Source organism: Sprattus sprattus, assembly GCF_963457725.1.
Source record: "Sprattus sprattus genome assembly, chromosome: 6".
Classification (NCBI taxonomy): Eukaryota; Metazoa; Chordata; class Actinopteri; order Clupeiformes; family Clupeidae; genus Sprattus; species Sprattus sprattus.
Genome location: NC_137925.1, coordinates 3,235,771 through 3,260,074, shown reverse-complemented (window position 1 = coordinate 3,260,074; position 24,304 = coordinate 3,235,771). Strand labels below are relative to the sequence as shown.

Below are 24,304 nucleotides of genomic sequence, written 5' to 3'. Positions count from 1 at the left end.
CCCAACACACACACACACACACACACACACACACACACACACACACACACACACACACACACACCCATAACTCTTCCTCAAAGCAAGAAGAAGGATGTGTTGTCCCAAAAAAAGACAACCTTGCATCGTTTAGAACTGCCTACACCTAGCCAGCTGTCCAGTACATTTTTTTTTAGTTTTTTTCTCCCCCTCATCATGCTTAACTCATCATGCTTAACTTATTCAAACAGCATTCACACAAATTCCACAGAGGAAAAAGATGAAAAGAGGGCATGTATCTCTTGGGAGGGGGAATAAATCAGTTGCATGGAGGGGTTGAGAAAACAACTGGAATATGATTAGGTTCTCAAGCGGGCAGCGAGGAATTTTAAATTGGACAGGCCGAGAAACGGGCGCCGACACCGTGGTAGCGTACACTCTGCCGATAAATGTTTCAAATAGCTTGGGTTTTGCTCCTGGCGAGGGAGGGGTGTGGGTGAGGGTTGACCGTTTCGCCCCCCAGCTGAACCTGCATACATTTTGGCTCATTTAACCAAGTGTGAAGTTTTTATTTCCCACTTGCTCTCATTTAACAGTTGGCCAGCACCTCCCAGGGACATAAACAGCTTTAATTGGGGGGGGATGGGGGGTGGGGTATAAGGGGGTTCTCAATGTAAAGGAAAAGCCAGCTTTGCAAGTCTCTACGATTTCAAGCTCCCCATCTGACCTACATACAGGGAGCTCAGTGAACCATGTCTCCATACTGTATGTTGCCTGTAGATTATATCTTTCTGTAAATGGTGGGAGGCGGGGGGGGGGGCTGAATGCGTGTAATGCTTAAAGATACCCAGCGGTGTGATTTCAACAGCTGCAGAGCACTGATACATACATCCACAGATTATCAATGCACTGTAAATCCTTTGGCAAAGTACACTGTCATGTCTGTGTTTGGACCGTTGCCACCTACTGCATATCACAATTTCAAATAATACACTCTCACTTTTCCAGACCAGTTGGATAGCAGGGAATGATGGATAACCCCACACACACCCCACCCTGAGAGGAAGTTAGTGCTGTCTGTTTTTCTCTCTTTCTGTATCCCATTGTTTTTGTCTCTCCTAGTCTCTCTCTCTCTCTCTCTTTCTTTCTATCTATCTTTTATTTGATCAATCTGGTGATAGATCTTTCCGGAGCATGGGGAGATTCATGGCTTGTCATTAAGGTGCTTTTGGCATGAATAGTGTCAGATCTTATCCAGTTGTAAAGGAGGAAGACTCATATCCTCAGCCACAACACACACACACACACACACACACACACACACACACACACACACACACACACACACACACACACACACACACACACACACACACACACACACACACACACACACACACACACACACACACACACACACAAAGGCACACACAGACACACACTAACGCACACACACACACACACAAAGGCACACACAGACACACACTAACGCACACACACACACACACAAAGGCACACACACACACACACACACACACACACACACACACACACACACACACACACACACATACACACACACACACACACACAAAGGCACACACAGTCACACATTAACGCACACACATACAAGCACACACAGGGACGCACACAAGGACAAGCACACCAAACAGTCCCTTAGCACAGCTATAGGTGATTATCTAGATAAATTGGATATGCTCTTGTGAATGAATGATAACACAGACCGCATGCCATTGGCCATTTCTTAATGTTCTTCAGCGAGCTCCAAGACCAGTTCATATATAAATATATATTTCCCATTCCAGCATGGATTTGGCTTGTGACAGCTACGAATTCATGTGTGTGAGCCAGATGTCAGTCTCTTCCATATGGATATATATATTTCCACACTAACAAAGACCTTGGAGCCTTGGAGTCAGCCACCTGGAAGTGAAAGACTGTCAGAACGTGAGTTTAATGTATACCTATAAACTATTATATGACCAGACATGAGAGATTAGGGAGTTCATTCACGGTGAGAGATGATAGATATCACACATTTCTGAAGTATTTTTCAAACAGGACTCAATCTCACACTGTTCTTTTTTTGCTGTACTGTCTCAGTGTGTTTGACCTTTTCTAAAACTGTGTTAACAAGAACTAGAATGGAAGACAGCATGAAGCTATATGTTCAGTTTTTTAAATCCAACTTTAAGCAACACCTAATGTTTTACTAAACCCATGTCTTCATAAATCGTAAATCTCTTACATAATCCATAATGGAACACATGTATTATATATGAGCTTATACTCATATATATAGTTCCAGAGATGTTGTTTGGCAGCTATTTAAGTAACTGTATCTTCAAATAAAAAGTCCTAAATATCTGTGGCTGTTGAAAGGTCCCAGACAGACCCCAAACTATTCCTTCACCACCTCTAGCACTGCATGGCTAGCTCTGAAAATAGACACTGTTCCCAAAACGCAGTCCTGAGCTTATAGAGCCGGCACAGGACTGAACGCGGGCGCATGAATCAGAGCGCTGCTCAGAGTGAGAAGTTCGGCCACGAGCTTCTGAACAAACAACAGCCTTTCGTTATGGTTTCGCAGCCTATTGTTTCCTGTTCTTGATTAAGTATTGCACTATAACAGTCAGCTTCATGAAGCCATGTCTAAACATGTAAACCTATCTTAGATCTTATTAAGGAAAACACTGCATATGATGTGACTGTAAACGTCTGAACACTTCTTTTTTTAGTTTTTTTTTTATAAAACTCTAGAATGATTGGCACCCAAACCTAAAGGGAAGGCTTTTCTGTATTTATATAAGAGTATTATACTCCCCGTGCAGAACACAAATGGTTATTTAGCCCGACGTGTGGTTTCCGAGGGCCTGACAAAGCATTGCTCTGCTGTGGAGGCACTAGTGTTTACTTTACATTAAATGGGTGAGTGAAACCAGAAATAAAAACGAATTGGGCTAGGTTATAAACCTTTCATTAAGACTGAGTGTGACACCAAGTGAGCTCCCTTTTGCACACGGCACGTTCCTGGTTTCAATTCAAACGTGTCTGTCAATCAGTGCATAAACTACGGTATATACATCATTTAGAGAAGGGCCTTGGAGATAACATCTATCATTACAGTCTTGTAAACAACCTGTCTCAGACCAGGGCTTTAAGTTGACAACAGCGTTAAGAATGTACGGATACTGTACATATGGGAGGTCAGAGTTTACACTTTGTAGACGCATATTGTGGAAATAATTTACACGTTCCACTGACACCACACCCATCAGCCAATCGGTGGCCAGCTCCCTCCAGTGAGCCTGGCTTGAACCTAATTCTCTTTGATGAGTAAAGGCAAGGCTTTGTAACATCCATTCGTCTCAGCCGAGGGGGCCTGAAGTCAAGCTGTCTTGTGTATTTTGACATGCGAGTCGGCCGCAGACAGTAGATAAATCATGTGCCTGCTCAGGTTGGGGGGTATGGAGGAAGGTGGTGGTGGTGGTGGTAGTGGTGTGCGCGAGCGTGTGTGTGTGTGTGTGTGTGTGTGCATGTGTCTGTGTGTGTGTGGGGGGGGGGGGGGTCTCTACCATTTTTTTCTCTCTGAAACACACAAAGCCTGTTTTCCTTTTCCCCGTGAGCAAGGCTGTGAAGGCCAGAGGAACTAGAGGGGCCATCCCGAAGTGAAAGGATGAATGTGGAGGCTTTGATAGAAGCAAATACTCCCCCCGCCACACACACACACACACACACACACACACACACACACACACACACACACACACGCCTCCCTTCCCCACACCCCCAGGGTGAATTTCCTGTTTTCCTGCATTTTCTCCTCATCACTTCCCTCTCAGGGAAGCAGTGAAAAGTTGCCTGCCGCATTTCCTTTCCTCATAGTTGTTTAGTCTCTTTCAGGCTGACTCTTTCAGCCACTGACCAATGAGACACTGACCAATGGGCCACTGACCAATGGGCCACTGACCAATGGGCCACTGACCAATGAGCCACTGACCAATGAGCCACTGACCAATGGGCCACTGACCAATGGGCCACTGACCAATGGGCCACTGACCAATGAGCCACTGACCAATGAGCCACTGACCAATGAGCCACTGACCAATGAGCCACTGACCAATGGGCCACTGACCAATGAGCCACTGAGCAATGAGCCACTGACCAATGAGCCACTGACCAATGGGCCACTGACCAATGAGCCACTGACCAATGGGACACTGACCAATGGGCCACTGACCAATGGGCCACTGACCAATGAGCCACTGACAAATGAGCCACTGACCAATGAGCCACTGACCAATGGGCCACTGACCAATAACCAATATCCATTGTTTGAGAGGTGGTGATATTTCTCAGTAAATGCTGTCCATAAGAGTTGCTTATATATCCTTCCAGAGCATAACTACATTTAGCTGGAGGGAAAACCAGAAGCAACGTCTTTATGGCTTGTGTCTATTTGCCAACACTCGCAACCGCACCCATGCAGCGTAGTGCATTGGACAGGGTGGAATCTACATATTGAACGCATCATTTCGACTCCTGGGCTTGTTTTGAGCGTTTTGCAGGGATCTAACCTCCATGTGTTTGGGCTCCCCAAGGAGCTGCAGCTCACATAAATATTCCATGGGCGTGCGGGCGTGCACAGCGAACAAATGATCTAATGAACGAGACTATACGGCAACGACGTGGTGTTTTCTCAACCCCTTCAAAATGATAAAATCAGAGCTGGTGAAGGGCAAGGAGAGAAAGGAGAGGACACGCTCTGAGAGTACCGCCACTGGGCCTTGTATTACAGGAAGAGACGCACCACTCCACCATGACCTAAATAGTGGCCGAGTGAACTTTGCAGCTTTATCCTGTCGTCAGCCATTGACATTTGACCTTCTCTTGTCCGTCTCACCCAAGACTTGTTCTTGCCGTCTGTGAAATGTGTTCATTGGCTCCGTTTCAATTTATCGAGGCTTTCTCTCTTTCTTTCTGTTTGTCTCTCTCTTGCTCCCCCTCTCTCCCTTACTCTCTCTCACTCCCTCCCTTTCGTGCTCTCTCTCTCTCTCTTTCTCTCTGGTTGTCTCTCTCTCTCTCTCTCTTACTCTCTTTCTCTCTGTTTGTCTCTCTCTCTCTCTCTCTCTCTCTCTCTCTTACTCTCTCACTCTCTTTCTCTCTGTTTGTCTCTCTCTTGCTCCCCCTCTCTCCCTTACTCTCTCTCACTCCCTCCCTTTCGTGCTCTCTCTCTCTCTTTCTCTCTGTTTGTCTCTCTCTCTCTCTCTCTTACTCTCTCACTCTCTCTCTGTTTGTCTCTCTCTCTCTCTCTCTTACTCTCTCTCTCCAGGTCTCTGGCGGTCTCTCGAGCAGCCCAGCGCCGAGAGCTTTGCAGAGTGCCTCTGGTGGTTTTCTCACAAGCGCAGTTTTAGTGTTTGTTTGGCCAGGCTTTGATTGAAGCCCACCGCAGCAGCGCCTTCCATGCCAGCACATCAACATTACTTTGACCAAAGGTGAAACTCCAGAACTCTTTTAAACTTTTAAAACTGAATTTTTTTTACCTCAAGGTAACTACAGGGCAGCAGAAGCAGTTGGCATTTGCCTCTCTGTGATATTGTAAAGAGATTCTGGGCAAAGGATAAACCGCTCAGAGATAATGGCACATCGGGGGAAACCTCCCGAATGCACTGCAGTCCTTTCATCAGGGTAGAGTTGAAGGCTCATTTGTTTAAAACCCACAACTCTTCGGGGTCTGCTGCAAACGATGCCATCCTGAAATATAGTAATCCACCCGATAAAATAAAATAGCTTCCAAAGACTTTAAAAAACAATTCCCACTCATTTTCACTCATTTTCACCAGTGACTGCCTGAACAAAAGCCGCGTATTTGCCATAGAGCAGTCCAACTCACTAAAATGAAAAAAAAAAAACCTGCTTTAGGATTCACTTAACAAGACCAGGATAGGTTATAAATCCTGATCCAAAAATCTCCTATGGAAAAGTTTTGGTCACTGCGCAGAGATGAGGGGTGGGGAACAGCTTTGCACTTTGCTGGTGAAGTGGGACACGTCACTTTTTTCTTTCCTCTCCTCTTTTCTTTTTTTTTTTTTTTTTTGCTCTTCCAAAGCTTTGACAAGGCCATCCTCCATCGCCCCCAGTCACACAATGTGTGCTGAGAGGAGACGCGACCGGGCTCTGAAATAGCCCCGCGTCCGGAGAGCAGGCAGGAGGGCAGCTAGGCCACACAGCAGACCTCCTCTCAGGGCTGTGGAGTCAGCAAAGTCCTCCGCCCCCCCCCTCCCCCCCCCCCCGTGGAAAAAGAGAGCAAAAGAAAAAGGGAAAAGAACGAACAAAAAAAACGAGACAAAAGAAAGAACAAAAAAAAAAAGAGAAAGAAACACCAGTCACAAAGTGCTCCTTCCTTTGGACTCAAGGCCAGAGAGACTCTCTTTGATTCTTTGTCACTGAAAGGGAGGATGAAATCTAGTGTGAGTGGCCCTGTGTGTGTGTGTGCGTGCACGTGTGTGCGTGGGTGTGTGTCTTTATGAAGACCTGTCTTCCTTGTCGTAGACCCTTCCTATTTCCTGTCTCTGGAGTGAGTGTGAAGTGCGGATGCTGTGTGAGTGTGTGTGAGCGTGAGTGTTTGAGTCGTCCATGTTTGAAGGTTTGAGTGTGTGACGATGTGTGAATAAACCTGTGTACGTCTGCACGTGTTTGTATCTGTGTGTTTGAATGTGTATGTCTGTATATTTGTGTATGTGTGTGTGTGTGTCTGTTTGTTTGTGCATGTGTGTGGTTATATGTACATGTGTGAGCATTTGTGTGGGTATGTGTGTATGCCTCTTTGTAAGTGAGTGTGTGTGTGTGTGTGTGTGTGTGTGTGTGTGTGTGTGTGTATGCCTCCTGTTATGTGTGTGTGTATGGGTTTACCTGGATGTGTGTGTGTGTGTGTGTGTGTGTATGTTTATACCTGTATGTATGTGTGTATTGTGTGTGTGTGTTTGAGTGTGTGTGTGTGTGTGTGTGTGTGTGTGTGTGTGTGTGTGTGTGTGTGTGTGTGTGTTTGAGTGTGTGTGTGTTTGAGTGTGTGTGTGTGTGTGTGTGCATGTAGAGGGATGGGGGCTGTTGGGGAGTATGAGTTGGTTTCCTCTCCACTGGCTCTGGCCCTGACCACTGGCTAAGTCTTCCTGCACCTGAGGGCCGGCGGGCCCGAGGACAGCGTGTGTGCGTGTGTGTGTGTGTGTGTGTGTGTGTGTGTGTGTGTGTGTGTGTGTCTTCCTCACGGCCATTCCCTTTTTCGCCTGTCATCACATTCATTCACAAATAATTTCCCTGTGGCTATCTCGAGCCCACACTCTGGAGCCTGTGCCCTGTGGAAGGCACTTATGGCAGGGGAGAGAAGAGGGAGAACAGAGATAGGGAGGGAGGCAGAGAAAAATAAAGCAATTGAACACTTCCAGACCGTAGCACTTCATCACCGACGACAACTCCAGTGGCTCTCTAGCCTCAGAAAACAACAAACATCTGTTTTTTTATTGATTTTTTTTTTTTGCAAGACACTTACCGAAAATGTTTTTAGACTGTTATCAGTCGATTTCGGGTTTGGGACGCTATTGACGTGCACACTTCCTAAATCATGACCTAATATTCAAGAAAAGGCAAAAAGAACTGAATTGTGATAAGCCAGCTGATGGGTCATAGGACACAATAGCTATGGCCAAAAAGGAGATTTGATGCATGGGGATGGTGATGGCGACGTTGGGGGGGTTCTGGTGGGGGCGGGGGGGATGGGGGGGGGTGGTGGTGGAGTATAACTGGCAATTTCCTCAGGCCTTGCCAATTCTCTCTTTCCCATGAACCCTCGCTGACCTCCAGTGACAGGGGCACGCACTATCACTGACCAGGGAAACCCAACACTCGCCACCCCTTACGGCCCTCAGCGCTCTTCCCATGATGCACAGAGACGCGTGGGCAGAAAATCAATATGACTCCCCACGAAGCTGAGCCGTACGTCTCTCCTGAGCCCAGCCACGTTGAGCTGTTTGCAGTATCTGTACTGCATCTGCTCCAGAGGGGTAAAGGACATCTGTGCTGCTGATCTCCTCAAGCTTGAGGGATGAGGACTGAAGGCTGTTCAGAAGGCCAGTAAAAGCAGTCTGCGGTGTCAGGAACATGGACAGGCATGTCGGGTGGGAATTCAGGGGAGTTTGACGGACGGGGCTGAAGCATCTGCTTCACTGTTGAAAGCTGAGCCACCGATTTCACGCCACGTTCTTCGCATCGCTATTTCATTCCGTGTTTTTGGTTGTGCTTTACATGTTTGGATAACTCCCGGGTCACATTCTATATGCAGGCAAATCTTCGCCTTCCATTTGGTCTATAGAAAGTACCTGCACTCCAGGCAAGAGCGTGTGAGAGAGCTGATCTTGTTTTTTCTATCTCCATTTTCCATTTTGCTGGGAGCAATAATCACGATGAGCGGTAGTTTCTAGCCGGAGAGCCTCTTGACAGCCCCCTTCCCTAAATTCCAAATGAGGCTCATCACCGGAGGTTAGGAGCCACTTATCCTGCTAATATTTCCGGTGGGGTTAGCGACGAGCGATCGGATCACCCTCTGCTGAGGCAGAAAGGTGGGGTACGGAGAGGAAGCGGGGGAGGAGAGGAGGGGGAGGGGGGGTGGTGAATTTCCACTCTTCTCTCACTCAGACCATTATCAGATAGAACATGCATGATGTTGTTATGCTTGTTAGGTTCTTCAAATATGCGAACCTTACTATCTCTCTCTCTCTCTCGTGTGCTGTTTCACTCTTTCACTCTCTCATCTAACCCTTTCCTTCACTCTCTCTCTCATTATTTCTATCTCTAACAACCTCATTCACCCTATCTCTAATTATCTCCTTCACCCTCTCTCTCTCTCTCTCACACACTTTTTCTCGCTCTCTCACAATGACATTCTCACTATCTCTAATTATCTCCTTCACCCTCTCTCTCTCTCTCTCACACACTTTTTCTCGCTCTCTCACAATGTCATTCTCACTATCTCTTATTTTCTTTTTCACTCTCTCTCTTCTTCTCTCCTTCTCAGTTTCTCTCTCTCTCTCTCTTTCTCTCCTATGTCAGTAGGACCATGACTGTGGTCTGCAAACCCTGAAGTGAGCTAATGGCTGTCACTGTCACAGCTCAGGAGAAGGAGAGGCTGCCTCTGAGGTGAATGCTCTGCAGACAGTGACTCACCAGCCTGACAGGAACCAAATCAGCAGGCATCTTTTCTGAAGGACAGCAAAGTAAATGGGTGTGGAGATTAAAAGATGAACAGCCTATCGTCCTGTGCATTAGGTTTCCACCAGGGGAGAACAGAGACATCCTCACCAGCTGACATATAGAGACCCATATTTATTCCTTTTGAAATGAATGTCTGACTCGTGAATACTGCTGTGTGTCGACTTGCTGTCACATTGAGTTTGACTTACATTTCGCAGTGAGGGTACATCGTTTCGCAAAGAGAGAAACAGTCAGTATCCCAGCAGTGGCTGCTTCCAGATGCTCATCACATCGACGTGCTGAAAATCACTTTCTGCGCCAGGCACAAAGGCAGCTGCTTGAAGCTGAATCAAAGCCGACGGTGTCCGTGGATCACTCCAGAACATCGGCCGTTTTCAAAGCGCTTTACCAACTCCTAAAGCAAGACGTGTCACACACCCAGAGAGACAATGACTGCTAGATGTGCAGCTCCTCCTAAATGTCTGTGGTTGCGTTACATTTAAATGGAGGGGGTTGGGGTGGGGGGGTGGGGGGGGTGTTGGGGGTGAAGTGAGACAGACAGAGGTGCAAAACATGAGGTCATCTCAGCAGCATCTGGTCTGAATTAGTTCGAGACATCTCGCTCGGACACATGCGCTCCATGTCTTCTGGCGGAGGATGGCATGTGTTGAGAGAGTCCATCCTTCTATAGGGAGTCTTCCCTGCCGGTGTTATGCTCACCCTAGTAACAACGCCTGAGCAACGGCGATTCCCTCTCGAAGCCTCTTCGAGCCGCACAAACTGACACCTGCAATGACTGAGTGTCTTGCTCTATCGTTTCGTCATGTTTTCACCTCGTCGTGCGCTGGCCTAAGAAGTGGTTCTTCGGACCATTCCCAAAAGAACAGCAGAATTCCTATCCATTCCTATGGGCCTCTGAGGCCGAAAGAACCAGATACTCGAGGAGGGCCCGGCACACAGATCTCACCGGTCTCCCAGGAACAGAGCACAATGTCTAAAATCCACCAAGGGGTGTTAGACGTTTTTGTTGGCTTTGCCTAGGCCAATCTTGATTTCAATTGGCTGTAAACATCTCCCAGTGACCCCCTGCTGCGAGTCCGGTTTCAGCCACAGTGGAGTGGGCTTTTCGAGGGGTGAGAAACTAAATTCCCGAGTGAAACCAATAAAGGCCTATCTCTGTGATCTTCCAAATCTGACTCCTACTACACACTCAAGTTCTCCAATGATGGAATTCTGAACAACAGGCAATAGCTCAGCTGGCAAGAGAAGAAATGTTAGTTCTGGAGATGGGAATGGACAGACAAAAAGATATTTGTGCCAGTGGCAGTTTAATACCTAGAGATCATGCAGCTACCACACCACAGCTGCGCACACATTCAGATATCAGTCTGTGCCATAAATGCCTTAGTGGTGACAGTAAAAGGCAGAAAATGTGCAATTACAAGTAGACCAAAACACTGCATTGGCAGATGACGCGATAGGCCCGTGTTCCAGGATGCTAAATATGCGAGCTGATCTTGCACAAGATGCAGGCCTACTTGCTGCTGTCCAAAAGTGCTGACTGGACTATATTCTTCAAAATGTGTGAGTGAGGTTCTGATGCATTATCGATCAGTGCAGGATTACCAATCGGTATGCTGTCATGAGCGTACAAGCCAGGTGCAGCTTTTACTAGAATCAAACCTTACCATTCAGATAAGCAGAGTTTGTTGGGTGTAAATTAGCATTTTCCTGTGGAAATGTCTGACCTGGTGTTAATTAGGTTTATTGATTTGGGTCACTAAGGTGAACGTTAAGACTCCCCCTAGTGCTCAAAGAAACGGACAAATAGTTCGGTTTTTGCAACTGAGTGTGATTAATTAACCTTGTCCTCTGGACCATCAACCTGCGGCCGTGGTCACTGTTCTCTTCTTCTAACTTATCAAAGTGGCTCTTCCAACCCCACGCAAAGAGTAGAATAAAACACTTACAAAAATAAATAATAAACTGATTTTCAGGTGAATTTGGAAAATGAATTCGAAATAGACCCATCCTGAAATAGAACAGACCACCCAAGCTGCCAAGATAGTATGAGAACCACGGAGTTTACCGATCAAGGCTGAGCATAACAGAGTCAATGCAACTGGATGCAATTATGAATGAAACGAACGAAACATTACACTGTCAACTACAGTAGGACAACATGACTGAATACCAACAAACACGCATTATAGGACCACCAATTTTTAGTTGCTCAAAAAACAATCACATAATCAACGTAAACAGGATTATTTTATTTTACCAAACGCACTGGTTTACGGAGCGTTACGTTTTTGTATCAATTAGTAGGCTAGTTACAGGCCTCAGTGTACATATTATTACAGAAATGTTTATCTATCAGTAATTACGACGAGCTAACCTGACGTGCATGAATCTGTCAAACTCCAGGTGAAAGTTAAACCTGGGACGTCGCGTTTTGATAACACGCGCAGGGAAACGTTCCAGTCCCACGCAGGACTGTCCAAAACTTTTGCTTTATACTTCAAACTGGAGACTTGCATTCTTACCTGAGGCATAAGCGATCCCAATCCAAATCCGACAGAAAATCGTAAAGTCTCTCTTCATTTCCAGATTTCCCAGTCCTCGAATGATTCGATGTTTTTTTTAAACAAACTCAGTGTTTTGATGGTGTCAAAAACGCAATGAAGAGCGGGGAAGTAGAGGAAAGTAAGTAACTCCGTGCATGGACAACCAGGTGAGCTTCTCTGGAGCGCCTCTATCTCTCTCACTCACTCACTCACTTGCATCAGTCTGGCAATGGAGTATGTGTGAATTGTCACGCTAAAAGAAGTGCGCTTTTCCTGCTGCTAAGATTCATGAGGATCGGAATGGGTCCACAATGATTTCCTTTTCCCTCGCTCGTGACTGCAAAGCGCATCCACCCCTTGCGTTCAGACGCACTGTGGAGTTGCAGGCAACATCCAAAAAGTTCCTCCTAGAGAAAAAAAACAAACATCCTTTTTCACTCTGTGAGACTTAGGAAAGTGTCAGATCAATGGATGAGTTTTCACTCTGTGAGACTTATGAAGGTGTCAGAACAATGGATGAGTTTTCTTCGGACAACTTAATCTAGAAGTAAACGGTTTCACATGTATATAATTGTCACATACGGATATGTCAAGTTTACATTCACAATGCAAATGTGTCAGATTTACAATAACTTTGACGACGTTTATTTGATTCATGTTGGCCAAAAATGCACCTTCCAGCGTTTGGCGTATTTCCATATGGAGAACCAACAACATAAATGCTCCGTCTTTCTCTCTCTTTTTTGATCTGTTCATATGGTTATAAGTGAACGCATCCAACAAAACAAATTTGACATTTTTCCCCCCTTTTGTCCAACCTCTTAGCACAACCACCACATTGCCCAGAAACCCTTTTCTGTAGGGACTTCTTAAAACTGTGAATGAGAACCATCTGCGTGGGCATCTCTGCCTGTATGTCCTTGGTGAAAAGGCCGTCGTTTCTAATTTATATGAAACAAGCCTAGTCTGAAACATAATTATATAAAGAAATACATGTGCAGAACCACAGTCACGTGAAGTCCGTTCTTTGTGTGTGGTATGACTGAGGGTGTGAGTTTGAATGTGTGTCTGTGTGTGCGTCTATGTCTGTGTTAATGTACATAACTATTAATACACAGTATGTATGTGGTTGCTTTAAATATTTGTGTGTGTGTGTGTGTGCAAGCATCAAGCATCAATAATACAAAACATCAGAACCTTAATCAGTCTGCTATTATAATATGTCTGGTACATCAGCTAATCTATCAAATGCTTCTTATTAAGTGTCACAGTTGATACTCATCTCTGAGACATGCTCCAGTTTGTGAGGTTAGAAAGTGCAAACACTTAAAATGGTGCTTTTGCAATAAGAAACATTACATTGATGTTCATGAATCTTGTCATGGTTGCACAGAGTGAGAGAGTAGTCTTGTGTACTCTGTTCAAACCAAACTTTGTAATACCCACCATTGAGCTTCCTTGGGTTCCCTGTGTGCTAGATGAAAGGTTTGAGAAGGAACACAGTGTTGCTCCTTATAACTGTGAGGAATAACAAGTGAAAGTGCATGTTTCAATATTATTTTAAGCCTTGCTTGTTGGTCCTCCCCTCAGGGTAGGACCCCTCTCACCCCAAACAAGCCATTGCTGCCTTTGACTGGATACAATTAAAAGTACCTGCTGCTACTAAAAACAAAAACAAGAAACGCTGAGGAAAGAAACATTTCCTCCATTTAGACAGTAGAGGAGTAATAGATTTGCACAATACATGTGTTATCTGTTGTAATACTAGTAATAACCCAAACATACAAATCACTTTTAATACATATTAAATAGGTCAACAGCAACAGCAGCACCACCATGATGACAGCTAACCAACACTATACAATAATATAATTACAATAATAACAACTTTACATAAAAATGTAAAAACTGTTTAATGATAGCAGTAACAGTAAGATTAGTGCCCATCCAAAAAGGCCCCATCTCCCAGAGGCCTCAAGGGACTGAGCTCAAGGTCCAGGCCTTGAAGCGCCATGTGTGACTCCATCAGCCCCTTCCTGTTCTGTGGTCGCCGTCGTCGTTCACCATCATCGGAAGGATGTGTCACAGGTCAGTTGCTCGCCTCGAAGCCTGCCAAAGGGCCGCCTATACCCCCCGCCGAGCCCGCAAGGCGTTTTCTTTTACAGTCCACATAGCAGGCCCTGGAGTGGATCGGCTTACTTCAGGGTTAGTCTGGCTGGTAATGTGCATCGTCTGTGTGAATATGCTGGGGAGCACAGCCGAGTAATAAAAGAATAACAGGGGAAAATAAATAAACAGGAACATTTCATTTTTGCTCCACTATTTTTGTTGCTACGGCGTGTTCCGTGTCGTGTTTCGCGTCGGAATGCTAATAGGTCTGAGTGGGTGTTGGGGGGGGTATGTGTAATACTGCTGATTTAAATAATGGTTTTCCTCCTCCGTGTTGTTTTAAAATGTTTTAAAAAATCTAACCCTGGGGAGGACGACGGCGCTGGTTCCTGTTCCAGCGGCGGTGACAGCGGCGGCCAAACCACATCCTGTCCGTCGAGGTCCCCAGGAGGACAGTTAAAGGGGTCGGGGGCATCAGGGCTGTCCTTCTGTTTGCCTGACCCCTTTGCAGGGAAGAGGGAGGAAGTAGGATGTTGGTGCACTTGTCTGTTTTTATAGATAACAGGAGTCTCATCCTCACACCCTTTAGATCCAGGACTCCTCTCCAGGTGCCCCACCCCAACAACACCCCACCCCCTCCCCCTCCCTCCCCCATCAACTTCCAGTGTTTCCCCTACAATGATATTAGGGTGGCGGCCCGCCCCCCGAACGGCCCCGCCCGCCCCCCCTGGAAGGTCAAGTAAAAAAAAAAAATAATAATAATAATTTTATAAATATAGCGCCAGATCACAAAATAAGTCATTTAAGGTTACCTTTACCATAAAAAATGTAAAATTATACTTATTGACTGCTGTCATTCAAAGAAACACATGAACATCATAATTCATTTAAGTGTTTGTGGCCGTCCCCCTCCACCCCCCCCCCCCCCAATCTGCCTGCCTTTTCTTTGACAAGCGTATGGCATTCCTCATAGCACGGCGGAATGAATGGGTTTGAATGGGAATGAGTTTATATCATCATCATCATAACAACTGACTGTCTATGCAGAAGTGAATGTCAGCTTAGCGTATGTGGAAGTATGAAGCCTTTGCCCTGTGATGTGCCCATTGATGGCAGGGAATACGGTGGTTGTCTGGGCTACCAACGTGCTTCTTAGGCGGTGCGGCGCAGGACCGGTTGTTTTGGCGGAAAGCTGAGCACCGGTGTAAACACTTGACAACTTCCTGTCATTTCGCTGGAGCCTGACACAGTGCAGTGTGTCCCTCCCGCACCCACAGCGCATACAGATATGCATGGAATAACAGAACTAACCACATGCTGAATGTGAACTGACTCTGGCTTTATTGTAAGTGTTCATTTCAAATCAAATTAAAAAAAGAGATACCACTGGCTAGAGAAAAGAAAATACAAATTTGCGCTAGTGTATTCCCAAATTAAATCATACATTTTACAGCTTATCAAGTGAACACTTGGTCACCTCCAACATGTGACTTCATTGCCTCTGACGTGATTTGTGGAGTTTAAAGGTGCTTAATACAAAAAGACAATACAGCATAACAATTAGACCCGATTGAACAGATATGAACAAAGAATAAAAACACAAAGAAGCACTTTTCTCTCTCTCTCTTTCTCACACATTCCTAAAACACACTCTCTTCCATGACGTGACTTTCAAGGCACCTGGGCATGACCTTCCTAAGCTTTGATCAATGCAGGATCTAGTGTATGCAGCTACGGTATAGGGATCGTATCGGTACTGGGGAAACAGTACAGTACGGAAGGCCGAAACGTCTCTCTCTTCTGAGGGCCTGTGTGAGCGACGCCCTCACAGAAACTCCACGGGGAGATGGACGAAGCGCATGGGCTGCGGCCGCTGGCCCGGCTCGGTGACGCACGTGCTCACGAACGGCAACGCCTTCCCCCTGGGTCCGTCGCAGAACGAGGTCAGCAGGGTCATGTCGTCCGCGTCGTAGAAGGACACCCGCCGCTCCTCGAAGTCCAGGAACACGCCGACGCGCCGCGGGTGCGCCACCAGCCGCAACGGCGTCCATGGCTGCGTCCCCGCAGAGTACTGGTTCCCGCAGCGCAGCCGCAGGGTCCAGTAGCCGTTCTCCGGGCAGAGCTTGACCCGGGCCTGCCGGTCCACGGCCTCCAGGGCCACCCCCAAGTCCCACTTGGGCTTGGTGCCCACCGCCACCTCCCAGTAGTGCCGCCCCGACGCAAAGCCCTGGGCTCCCAGGACGTTGACGCACTGGACGAAGCGCTTGGGGAGGCGCGGGTAAGGTTGCATCTCCTGCAGCTCCACCACGGACGTCCTGTCCCGCGATAAGACGAGGCTAGGATGGGCCGTGGCCTCATCGAAGGTCACCGGGGCTGGGCCTTTAGGAGAGAGAGAGAGAGGAAGGGGTGTTGAGAGACGGTTGCTGATCCAATATGTATGCAGTATGTGTGTGTGCGGTTATGGGGGGGGTGCCTGTTCTGTGCCAGAGAATTCCTTCAATATATGCATTCCTCTGGTTGTCATGAAAAACAGGTGCCCCCGTATAACTCTGTGGCTCGCTGAAATTCCACGACTTTATTTTTCTCAAGGGAGAAAAGATATCTTACAGATGTCTGAATACATTAATGCAAATGGTGGATCAACTTCTTACTGCTTTCGATCACTCTTTTTAAGGAAACAATTACCTGGCTTCAGGACCTGGAACATCTTTCTCCAGGTGGCGTACTGTATCGGAGCCACATATTTGCTGCTGAAAACATTACTGTCAAAATCTTGTCCTTCACCGAGTTGTAGTGATGATCTGGAGTGACGGAAGAAAAAAAAATCCCTTTCATTATTTATGTGAATTTGAGATGAAAGTAACTGTGAACTAAAAACTCTTCCTCGAAATGCAAAAATATTCATGCTCATCTCTGGAGTTTGAGTACAAAAATATCTGGAGCTGAGAAAAAGAAAAACAAATCTCAACACAGGGTTGTTTTCCTATCTCTTCTCAGCCCAGGGCGGCTGGTGTGTGTTGCTCTGCTGCTGAAAGCTGCTAGGGCTTTGGTATTCAGGGGAGATAGCAGAAAGACTTGTCCTGATGACGGATAGGCCCGGCATGCCTATACAGTCATAGGGCCGTGGCACTTTGGTTGGCGCCGCGCCGGTTTTCATTAAACTACTGGCACCATGACGACCCGTTCCCCCTGAAGGGATCCACCACCCCCGTCAATTAGGAAACTAATTCAACTCAGCCGAATTTGGCAGTGCAAAACACCACCCATCTTTTGTGCTCAAAATATTCATCTTCTGTAGCATTTGGGGTGTTTGTGGTACCCATGCGAGGTTACAGATTCACATATATACTCACCTTGAACTCAATTCTGGGAGCTGGGAGGAAAAATGGAGAAAAGAGAAAAAAGGAGAAAGAGAGAAAGAGCAAACAATGAGGCACAGGCAGGGAGTGGGGAGCCGGGAGGTGGAGAAAGGGAGAGATAAAAAGAGAGAGAGAGAGAGAGAGGAGAGGGTTACTGACATGAAGAGTTGGATTCATCAATTCCATAACAATCTACTGACATGTGGACCATGGGTAAAGAAGCTCAGTCCATTTCCTAGATAAGGTTGGAACTGAAAAGACTTCTGCTGTGTGTGTTAAAGAGATTAATTCAGACCCCCAGAATGCTTTGATATTCAAATAAGATTCACTTTCTCCACAACTTTCCTATTAGCAGGCTCATCATTGACAGAACACGTCCGTCTGCTAATGAGAGCGCAGCAGTGGCTGTCATATAATATGCTCACACTACACACAGCAAGGACAGAATTACTTCTGATTCGAAGATGATTAGGTAAAAATTGGATGGAGAGGATGATGAGCTGCTACCTATATTTACATTTTCCCATTTTCTTTTGATCAGGCTTCGTTATTTATATATATATTTGTTAATCTTGCGCCAGACAATATGGCACATGCTATATAATGTTATTACCAACGACTAGCCCACGGCTAACACCTTGTTCAAACAAATGACTCATGCTAATAGGTCTGGAGCTGCCAACGCTGCAGCACATTCTGAGGGATTTAGCCAATCAGACCCTTACATGTGCACCTGAGACTATGGACCTATGGGCTTGAAAAAGTATTTTTGTTTCACTATGTTCCTGTAAGCTGTCATCACTAACTGATGATACAGTGCCTTATTAGTATTATAAGTCACGGCTGTGATTTTGCTAGCTGTCAACATCTCGTCTAAAGAGACGAACGAGGCAGGGCACTGTGGAACAGAAGTCTTGAGTAGTGATCACCTCGACGAGGACGCTCGTGTCCATGGTGTCCGCGGCCTGCTGCAGAGCGCCCACGGCCCGCTCCACCTCCCTCACGGCGCCCTTGAGCACCTCCAGGTGGCGCTGCAGTATCTGCTCCCACTCCTCCTGCTCCCTCCGAAGCTGCTCCAGCAGCGACGCCTCCTCCTCCTGCAGGAAGCTGTGGAGCGTGTAGAAGTCCGCCCGGATACGCTCCTGCAGCTCCGCACCCACTTTCTGTCGGGGGGGGGGGGGGGGGGGGGGGGAGAAACAGGAGGAGAACAGCACGTCTGAGGCTGTGCACATCTGAAGGCAAAATTGGGCTTTTTTTCCACATCATTAAGACAAAAACACTTTGAGCGGGATTCCGAAATGTCAGTGGCAGGGAAGCACACTCACTCTTATCAACTTCTGGACGGATGACAAGCTAATGGCAATTATACAATAGTTAGTTCCGGTCAAACAATTCATTCATTTTTTCTATTGAAGAGGCATTCCATGGGTGGGGATCTTCTGTCACAACCCCACTCTGATTTGTCAACGCTAGTATTCACTCTGCGTTTAATATACTTTAACAGTTACATTTTATGATGTCAACATTCCATTCATTCGAAGCGTGAGACCAGAATGGCAGGCGGCCGTGTCGTAATTTATTTGCACTCACTTCAAAAAACTACTCCTCCCACAGCAAAAAGTACATGCCCATAAAGATGACCAATAACTCAATTTTCTTATTTTCCTTTCATAAAGATGCATTAGGGCATTGCCTCGCATTTGTGTGCAGTCAGAAATGGTCAATTTTTCTGAAATTATGGCTCATACTCGTGATTCACCGATCTGATCCACCAGATTCGAGCGGCACGCTCGCGCACACTCACACACTCTCTCTCTCTCAACAGAGTCTGCTAGCTGTTTAATAACAGACATGTATTTATGGCATTTTCTTTATCTTGATACCTCTTGATTCGCTTAAGCTTTTTCTGGCCTCCTGATTGTGGTATAAAATTAAGCACAGTCTGCAATACTCACTGCTTCATGTCCCATTTGTTTGATGTCAGGTGCGTGATTAGAGAGTGACGTTAGCTCGACACTGACGTTTAGAACAAATCTGAATCTGTAACTGTTATCTCAATGAACGTTAGCATGCACGTGTACGTGTGCCTTTTTTGATTTAGTTTTTGGCTCCGTAGCAGTTCAAGTATGGTGACCTCCGACCCCTGCCCCCTGAATTCCAATCAATACATTTGACAAATGAAATGACCTTTCCGTCACAGGTTGCCCTCCAGATTGAAGAATACACTGGGAGGCTGCAATACTCTCCTATACTGATACATTTGAAGATCTCATATTCCTCATATGCCAGTGATGCATAAATGACAACGTTGGTTGTAAATTATAAAAAATATGACTTATGTGATGAGAAATGTCATACAACTGTTTAATGAAATAACTTCCTACAAAGCTATAGCCTAATCATAATCAGAATCCACTCTTTACAACTGTGAGGAATACTAACTCTGTGGCCCCTTATTTCATCGACGAGCAACAAGCAAAGCAATCAGCAACGTCTGCAAAGTCTGTCGCACATGAACTAAAGCCATCATGCGGTATGTGGGAGCATTGTGCTAGCCCTCCCATGACTGCGCTTAGTATCTTGCTCATGGTATTAAATTAGCAAAAAGATTTAGCCAAGTTATTAAATAAAACTTCAATTCATGCGTAGCAGACTTTGCTTGTTCTGCATTCTATACAGATTCATTAAATTACTGGAAAGTTGGATATATAGCCCTGCTCAAGGCACAGGAATACAGACCCTTACCCTCTATGGTATTTCCACATGGCATATAGATAGGATCATATACCCATGTTTAGTTTGAACAAGTCTCTGCACTGGCTTCAGAATGACTCGCTGGGCCCAAATTAACGTAAAAATAACAAGAGGTTAGTTAACGTCATAGGTGGCCAAACCACAATCTTACACACAATCCTTACATTTAGGGTTATTCTTCTGGGGGGCTCTGGTTGTCTGGTTAGCGTCTCCATGACAAGGTTTTTTAAGTGAGGCATTACACAAATAAAATAGAATTTCGTTGAATTTGGCTGACTTTTGCATAGATCCTATAGGAACAATGAACACTGACCACCAGGGATAAATTACACTCCTGTTTCGAGCACACACACATACACTGATTCACTCACACACACACACACACACACACACACACACACACACACACACACACACACACACACACACACACACACACACACACACACACACACACACACACACACACACACACACACACACACACACACACACACACACACACACACACACACACACACACACACACACACACACACACACACACACACACACACACACAGCACAACCAACCTTTAGTGTGTCAACCTTCTCTTTGTCTTTGCGGATCATGTTGATATAGTCCTCCCTTTTCGAGCGTTGGGACTCCAGAGTCTCTTTGAGTTGTTTCTGGAACAGTGTAATGTGATTATTTTTTTAACAATACATTTACCACACTTACATAAGAACAAAATAAAAGGGATTTATGGATATCCATGTCAGACAAATGCAAAATTGCAGCTATAGAACCTGGTTTTTTTTTTAAACCCTATAATAAACTGTCATAAATTTAAACCATTGGTGCCTTGTTTTCCAGATATTTCTAACCCTACGTCAACACAATTTCTAGGTGATATTTCAAGGTGAATAAATTCACTTGCTCTAAGCAGGATTTGGCTTGTAATGAATAGCCTAGGTTGGAGGCTGATATGTTATTCTGATTAGTGAATCTGTCTAAGCAGCCTATAAAATCTGTTTGAGTTAAGGTTTGGTATTATTTTTCTTTCCAATAGAAAGTCTTTAGATACAGCTATACTGTAGTGTGATTCACCAGAGTATTTCACCTTATAAGGCTGAGCCTATGCAGTGGACTCAACTGGCCTAAACAGCCGATCCCAGTATGCAAACATTACACTGCTTTACAACTTTCCAATTGTATTCAAGTCTGTGTGAGCATTACAATCAAGTTTACCTTGGCAATTTTACACTCAAAACCATACTTTAGATTTAACAGAAGTTATTGACTGGTGGAGTCTGAGTTTGATGACAGCCACTAATCTCATCAGTGCAGAATCGATGGGCCATTACGCTAAAATGGGCCTTCATTACCACTGATGTTGATTATAGAGTCATAGGAGATTCTACTGCAACAGTGATCAGAAAACAGTGAGGGAAGGGGTGCTGTGTTGTATTGTGGTTTGCGGAAACCCTTGGCTATGAATCGTGGTGAAACGTGATTCACTTCTGCATATCAAAGGCCCTCCTCTCACTCCCTCCTTCCAGGACTATCGGGTTCCTTTTTATTCAGTTAAATAAGGTATAGGTAATGCTACATAATAATGTAGATGTGTAGGTTTAATTCTGGTTTGAATCACACAATGCATTTCATTTTAAGGGTGTCTTTTCCAAAAAAGGCTAATTTAGTCTGTCAACATGAGGGGGAGTAACAGATTGATGTTATCCTTGAGTCCATAATAGAGCCCACTGAAACGTTATTACAATGTATGGAGTGGCAATTTAGCAGGTTACATTGTCTCTTGATATTTACCTCAACATTCTTGACATAACCATCCGATGAGCTGGCCCTTACTTTATCCACAAGGCCCGCAACTAAATAGTTCGTTTGAAACTGTCGAGAGGGGAACTCCTGGCGACACTGTGGACACGGAACGGGTCCCCGGATATTTTTCCAGTAGGTTGAGATGCAGCGCTTGCAGAAGTGGTGCATGCAACCGAGCATCACCGGGTCTCTGAAGAGGTCGCAGCATATGGCACAAGTGAGGTCTTCTCTCAGATTCATCACTCTCTTGTTGGACGCCATGGCTTCTTTGTGTCGGTGTCCTTTAGTTTCACTTACACTTCACACCCAAGTCTGTCGCAAGAGTCATAAGAACATAACACATCACGTGTCAGGGCTTAGCAAGGGTCGCTTGACCACTCAACATAGTTTTCTCAGCATTGTTATGAGACGGCCACAAGAGACTTCATTAAAAGGCACATCAGAAAATGACGGGAATGTGTTTCTTATAATTAGGCTAGTTGTCGCGTCTGCTAAGTTACACTCTCCTTTTACTGTGATAAGAAAAACATGTTGGGACATTTGTTGCGATATCAGTTACAAACAATTTAACGTAACCCCTCAGAGTAGTTTTACAGAATGCCAATTAGTCAATAATTATCTGATATGGACATCAATGTCCTTGCTTTCGGTAGCAGTGGCCACTGCTGTCCACCTACATGAAAACATGTAAAGCTAACGCTGCCTCTTCTGTTTGTAAACATTCGCCCAGGCGGCTGGTAAGCTAGTTAGCTAGCCAGCTAGTATGTGCAAGCTCGCAAACGCTGTTTGAAGCACCAAATATCTGACGACTATCGTTAAAGACAAAACAAACATCATGCATGGTTCTGCTACAAACCTGTGAATTGTCTGACTGCGTAACTGTTCGATGAGAAACGCTTTTTATCCTGTGGGCCACTATCCCAGCAAGGTGCAGTCACACATGTTGGCTACATCGCGGGAGGAATCCGGACAGTACACTTTCGCTGATTGGCTCAAATTATGTAACTTGCTCAGTACCCTACAGTTGACAGAACACTCTGTTCTATTGAGTGTTGACATAAGACATAGGCGGCGGAGTGGCTCAGTACATTCAACAGCTGTAGACAATATAATAGTCTGTCATATGTGAATATTAAATATGATCATTTGTTATTTTTAATTTCGAAGCCGTTGACCAACATAGGCTATTTACCATTACGTTGAAATCAAAGACGGTGTCTGAATGTGCTATTCGATTTTTTCTTATTTTGTATTTTTGTATTGACTTTATTTCATAAGGGTCGAGGGTCATCATTTCAAATGTAGGCTTTGCCATTTCAATCTGAGCTCAGTCAGTTCAATGCCATTTTGTTTGCATATCTTCCTGATTGACTGTCTACATTATGTTGTGATATTTTGGCCTCTTATTCTTAAGTGATGGTAGTAGTGGCATGGCTCTGTTTGGTAGCAGTCGTTTAGTATAGCACACCCACACACATGAATATGATGGGACAACAAGAGAGCTGGTCTTGACTTCACAATTACACTAAACACCAATGGTGGACAAATTACCTAAAACTAACACAGGAAACTAACACAGGTCTTAAACACACAGATAAATAATAAACAGTCACATATGCCAACATCACAGAAAAAAAGGAAGACATTGACAGCATTATTCTAGAACAGAACACTATAAATTACAGATTAATATTTCGCTCACACAGCGTGCTGGGAGAAAGGCTACCCACAGTCCCCCCCCCCCCCCTTCCCACACAGCAGGAGACTCAAACGCGGATCCGCATTCGAATCGCCAAACCCGCGTGACTGTCACATTCGTTTTGATGCCGTAGGACGGATCAGCGCCGCCTCCGGCCGGCGCAGTAAATGCTGCTATCGAACAGCAGCTCCTGAGCGGACCCACATCTGATCCGGGGGCCGGACGCGCCTTTGAGGACAGTTTTGGCTCCGCCAAGAGGATCAGGATCGGATCCACGAACACGGACGCGCCTTAACGGCTGTAACGGCCGTGGCTACATATCAGAGCCCATATCAGTGGAATTTTTATTTGCCGCCTCTCATTGCTTCCAGATTTTCTTTGAAGGAGCCTATACCATTGAGCTGAGCCCTCTTAAGTAAGTGTATTGATTTATTGATATATTGCGAGATTCACAGTAAACATTTGCCTTTGTGTTTTTTTTTTTAATCATCATGTATATTAATGCTGTGTAAATAATATTGTTTGATATTGTATCATACCATTTATGCATCAGACTATTAGCTGATGTGATGATCATGTGAGGCTGAAGCTATTTGATTTAAAATGGGATAGCAATTTCGGCAGAATATGTTATGGTAGAGTGATTAAAAAAACACATTGTTATTAGGTCTGGTCTGTTTTAATGAGTTACTCATATGTAGCCTATGGTAGCAGCATGTAGGTAGGTGCGATTGCAACATTTTGCAAGTTATTG

The 24,304-nt window shown here is 45.3% G+C and overlaps 2 protein-coding genes across 2 annotated transcripts in view; both read right to left on the bottom strand.

Moving 5' to 3' along the window:
• The window catches only part of flt4 (fms related receptor tyrosine kinase 4), a 53,116-nt gene extending 41,088 nt beyond the window's left edge, over positions 1-12,028 (bottom strand). The window contains exon 1 of the mRNA XM_080840045.1: positions 11,790-12,028. Coding sequence (XP_080696171.1) covers positions 11,790-11,847 — 58 coding nt within the window. The 5' untranslated portion in view covers positions 11,848-12,028. The remainder of the gene's footprint in view (positions 1-11,789) is intronic.
• A 3,209-nt stretch (positions 12,029-15,237) lies between these two features.
• Positions 15,238-22,837, bottom strand: trim105 (tripartite motif containing 105). Its single transcript, XM_080840044.1, has 7 exons — positions 22,708-22,837; positions 21,840-22,163; positions 20,606-20,701; positions 18,208-18,441; positions 17,273-17,292; positions 16,605-16,720; positions 15,238-16,298 (listed from the first exon to the last, which is right to left on the bottom strand). The coding sequence occupies exons 2-7, from the start codon at positions 22,110-22,112 to the stop codon at positions 15,745-15,747; spliced, it is 1,293 nt and encodes a 430-aa protein (XP_080696170.1). The 5' UTR covers positions 22,113-22,163; positions 22,708-22,837; the 3' UTR covers positions 15,238-15,744.
• Positions 22,838-24,304: the final 1,467 nt, after the last annotated feature.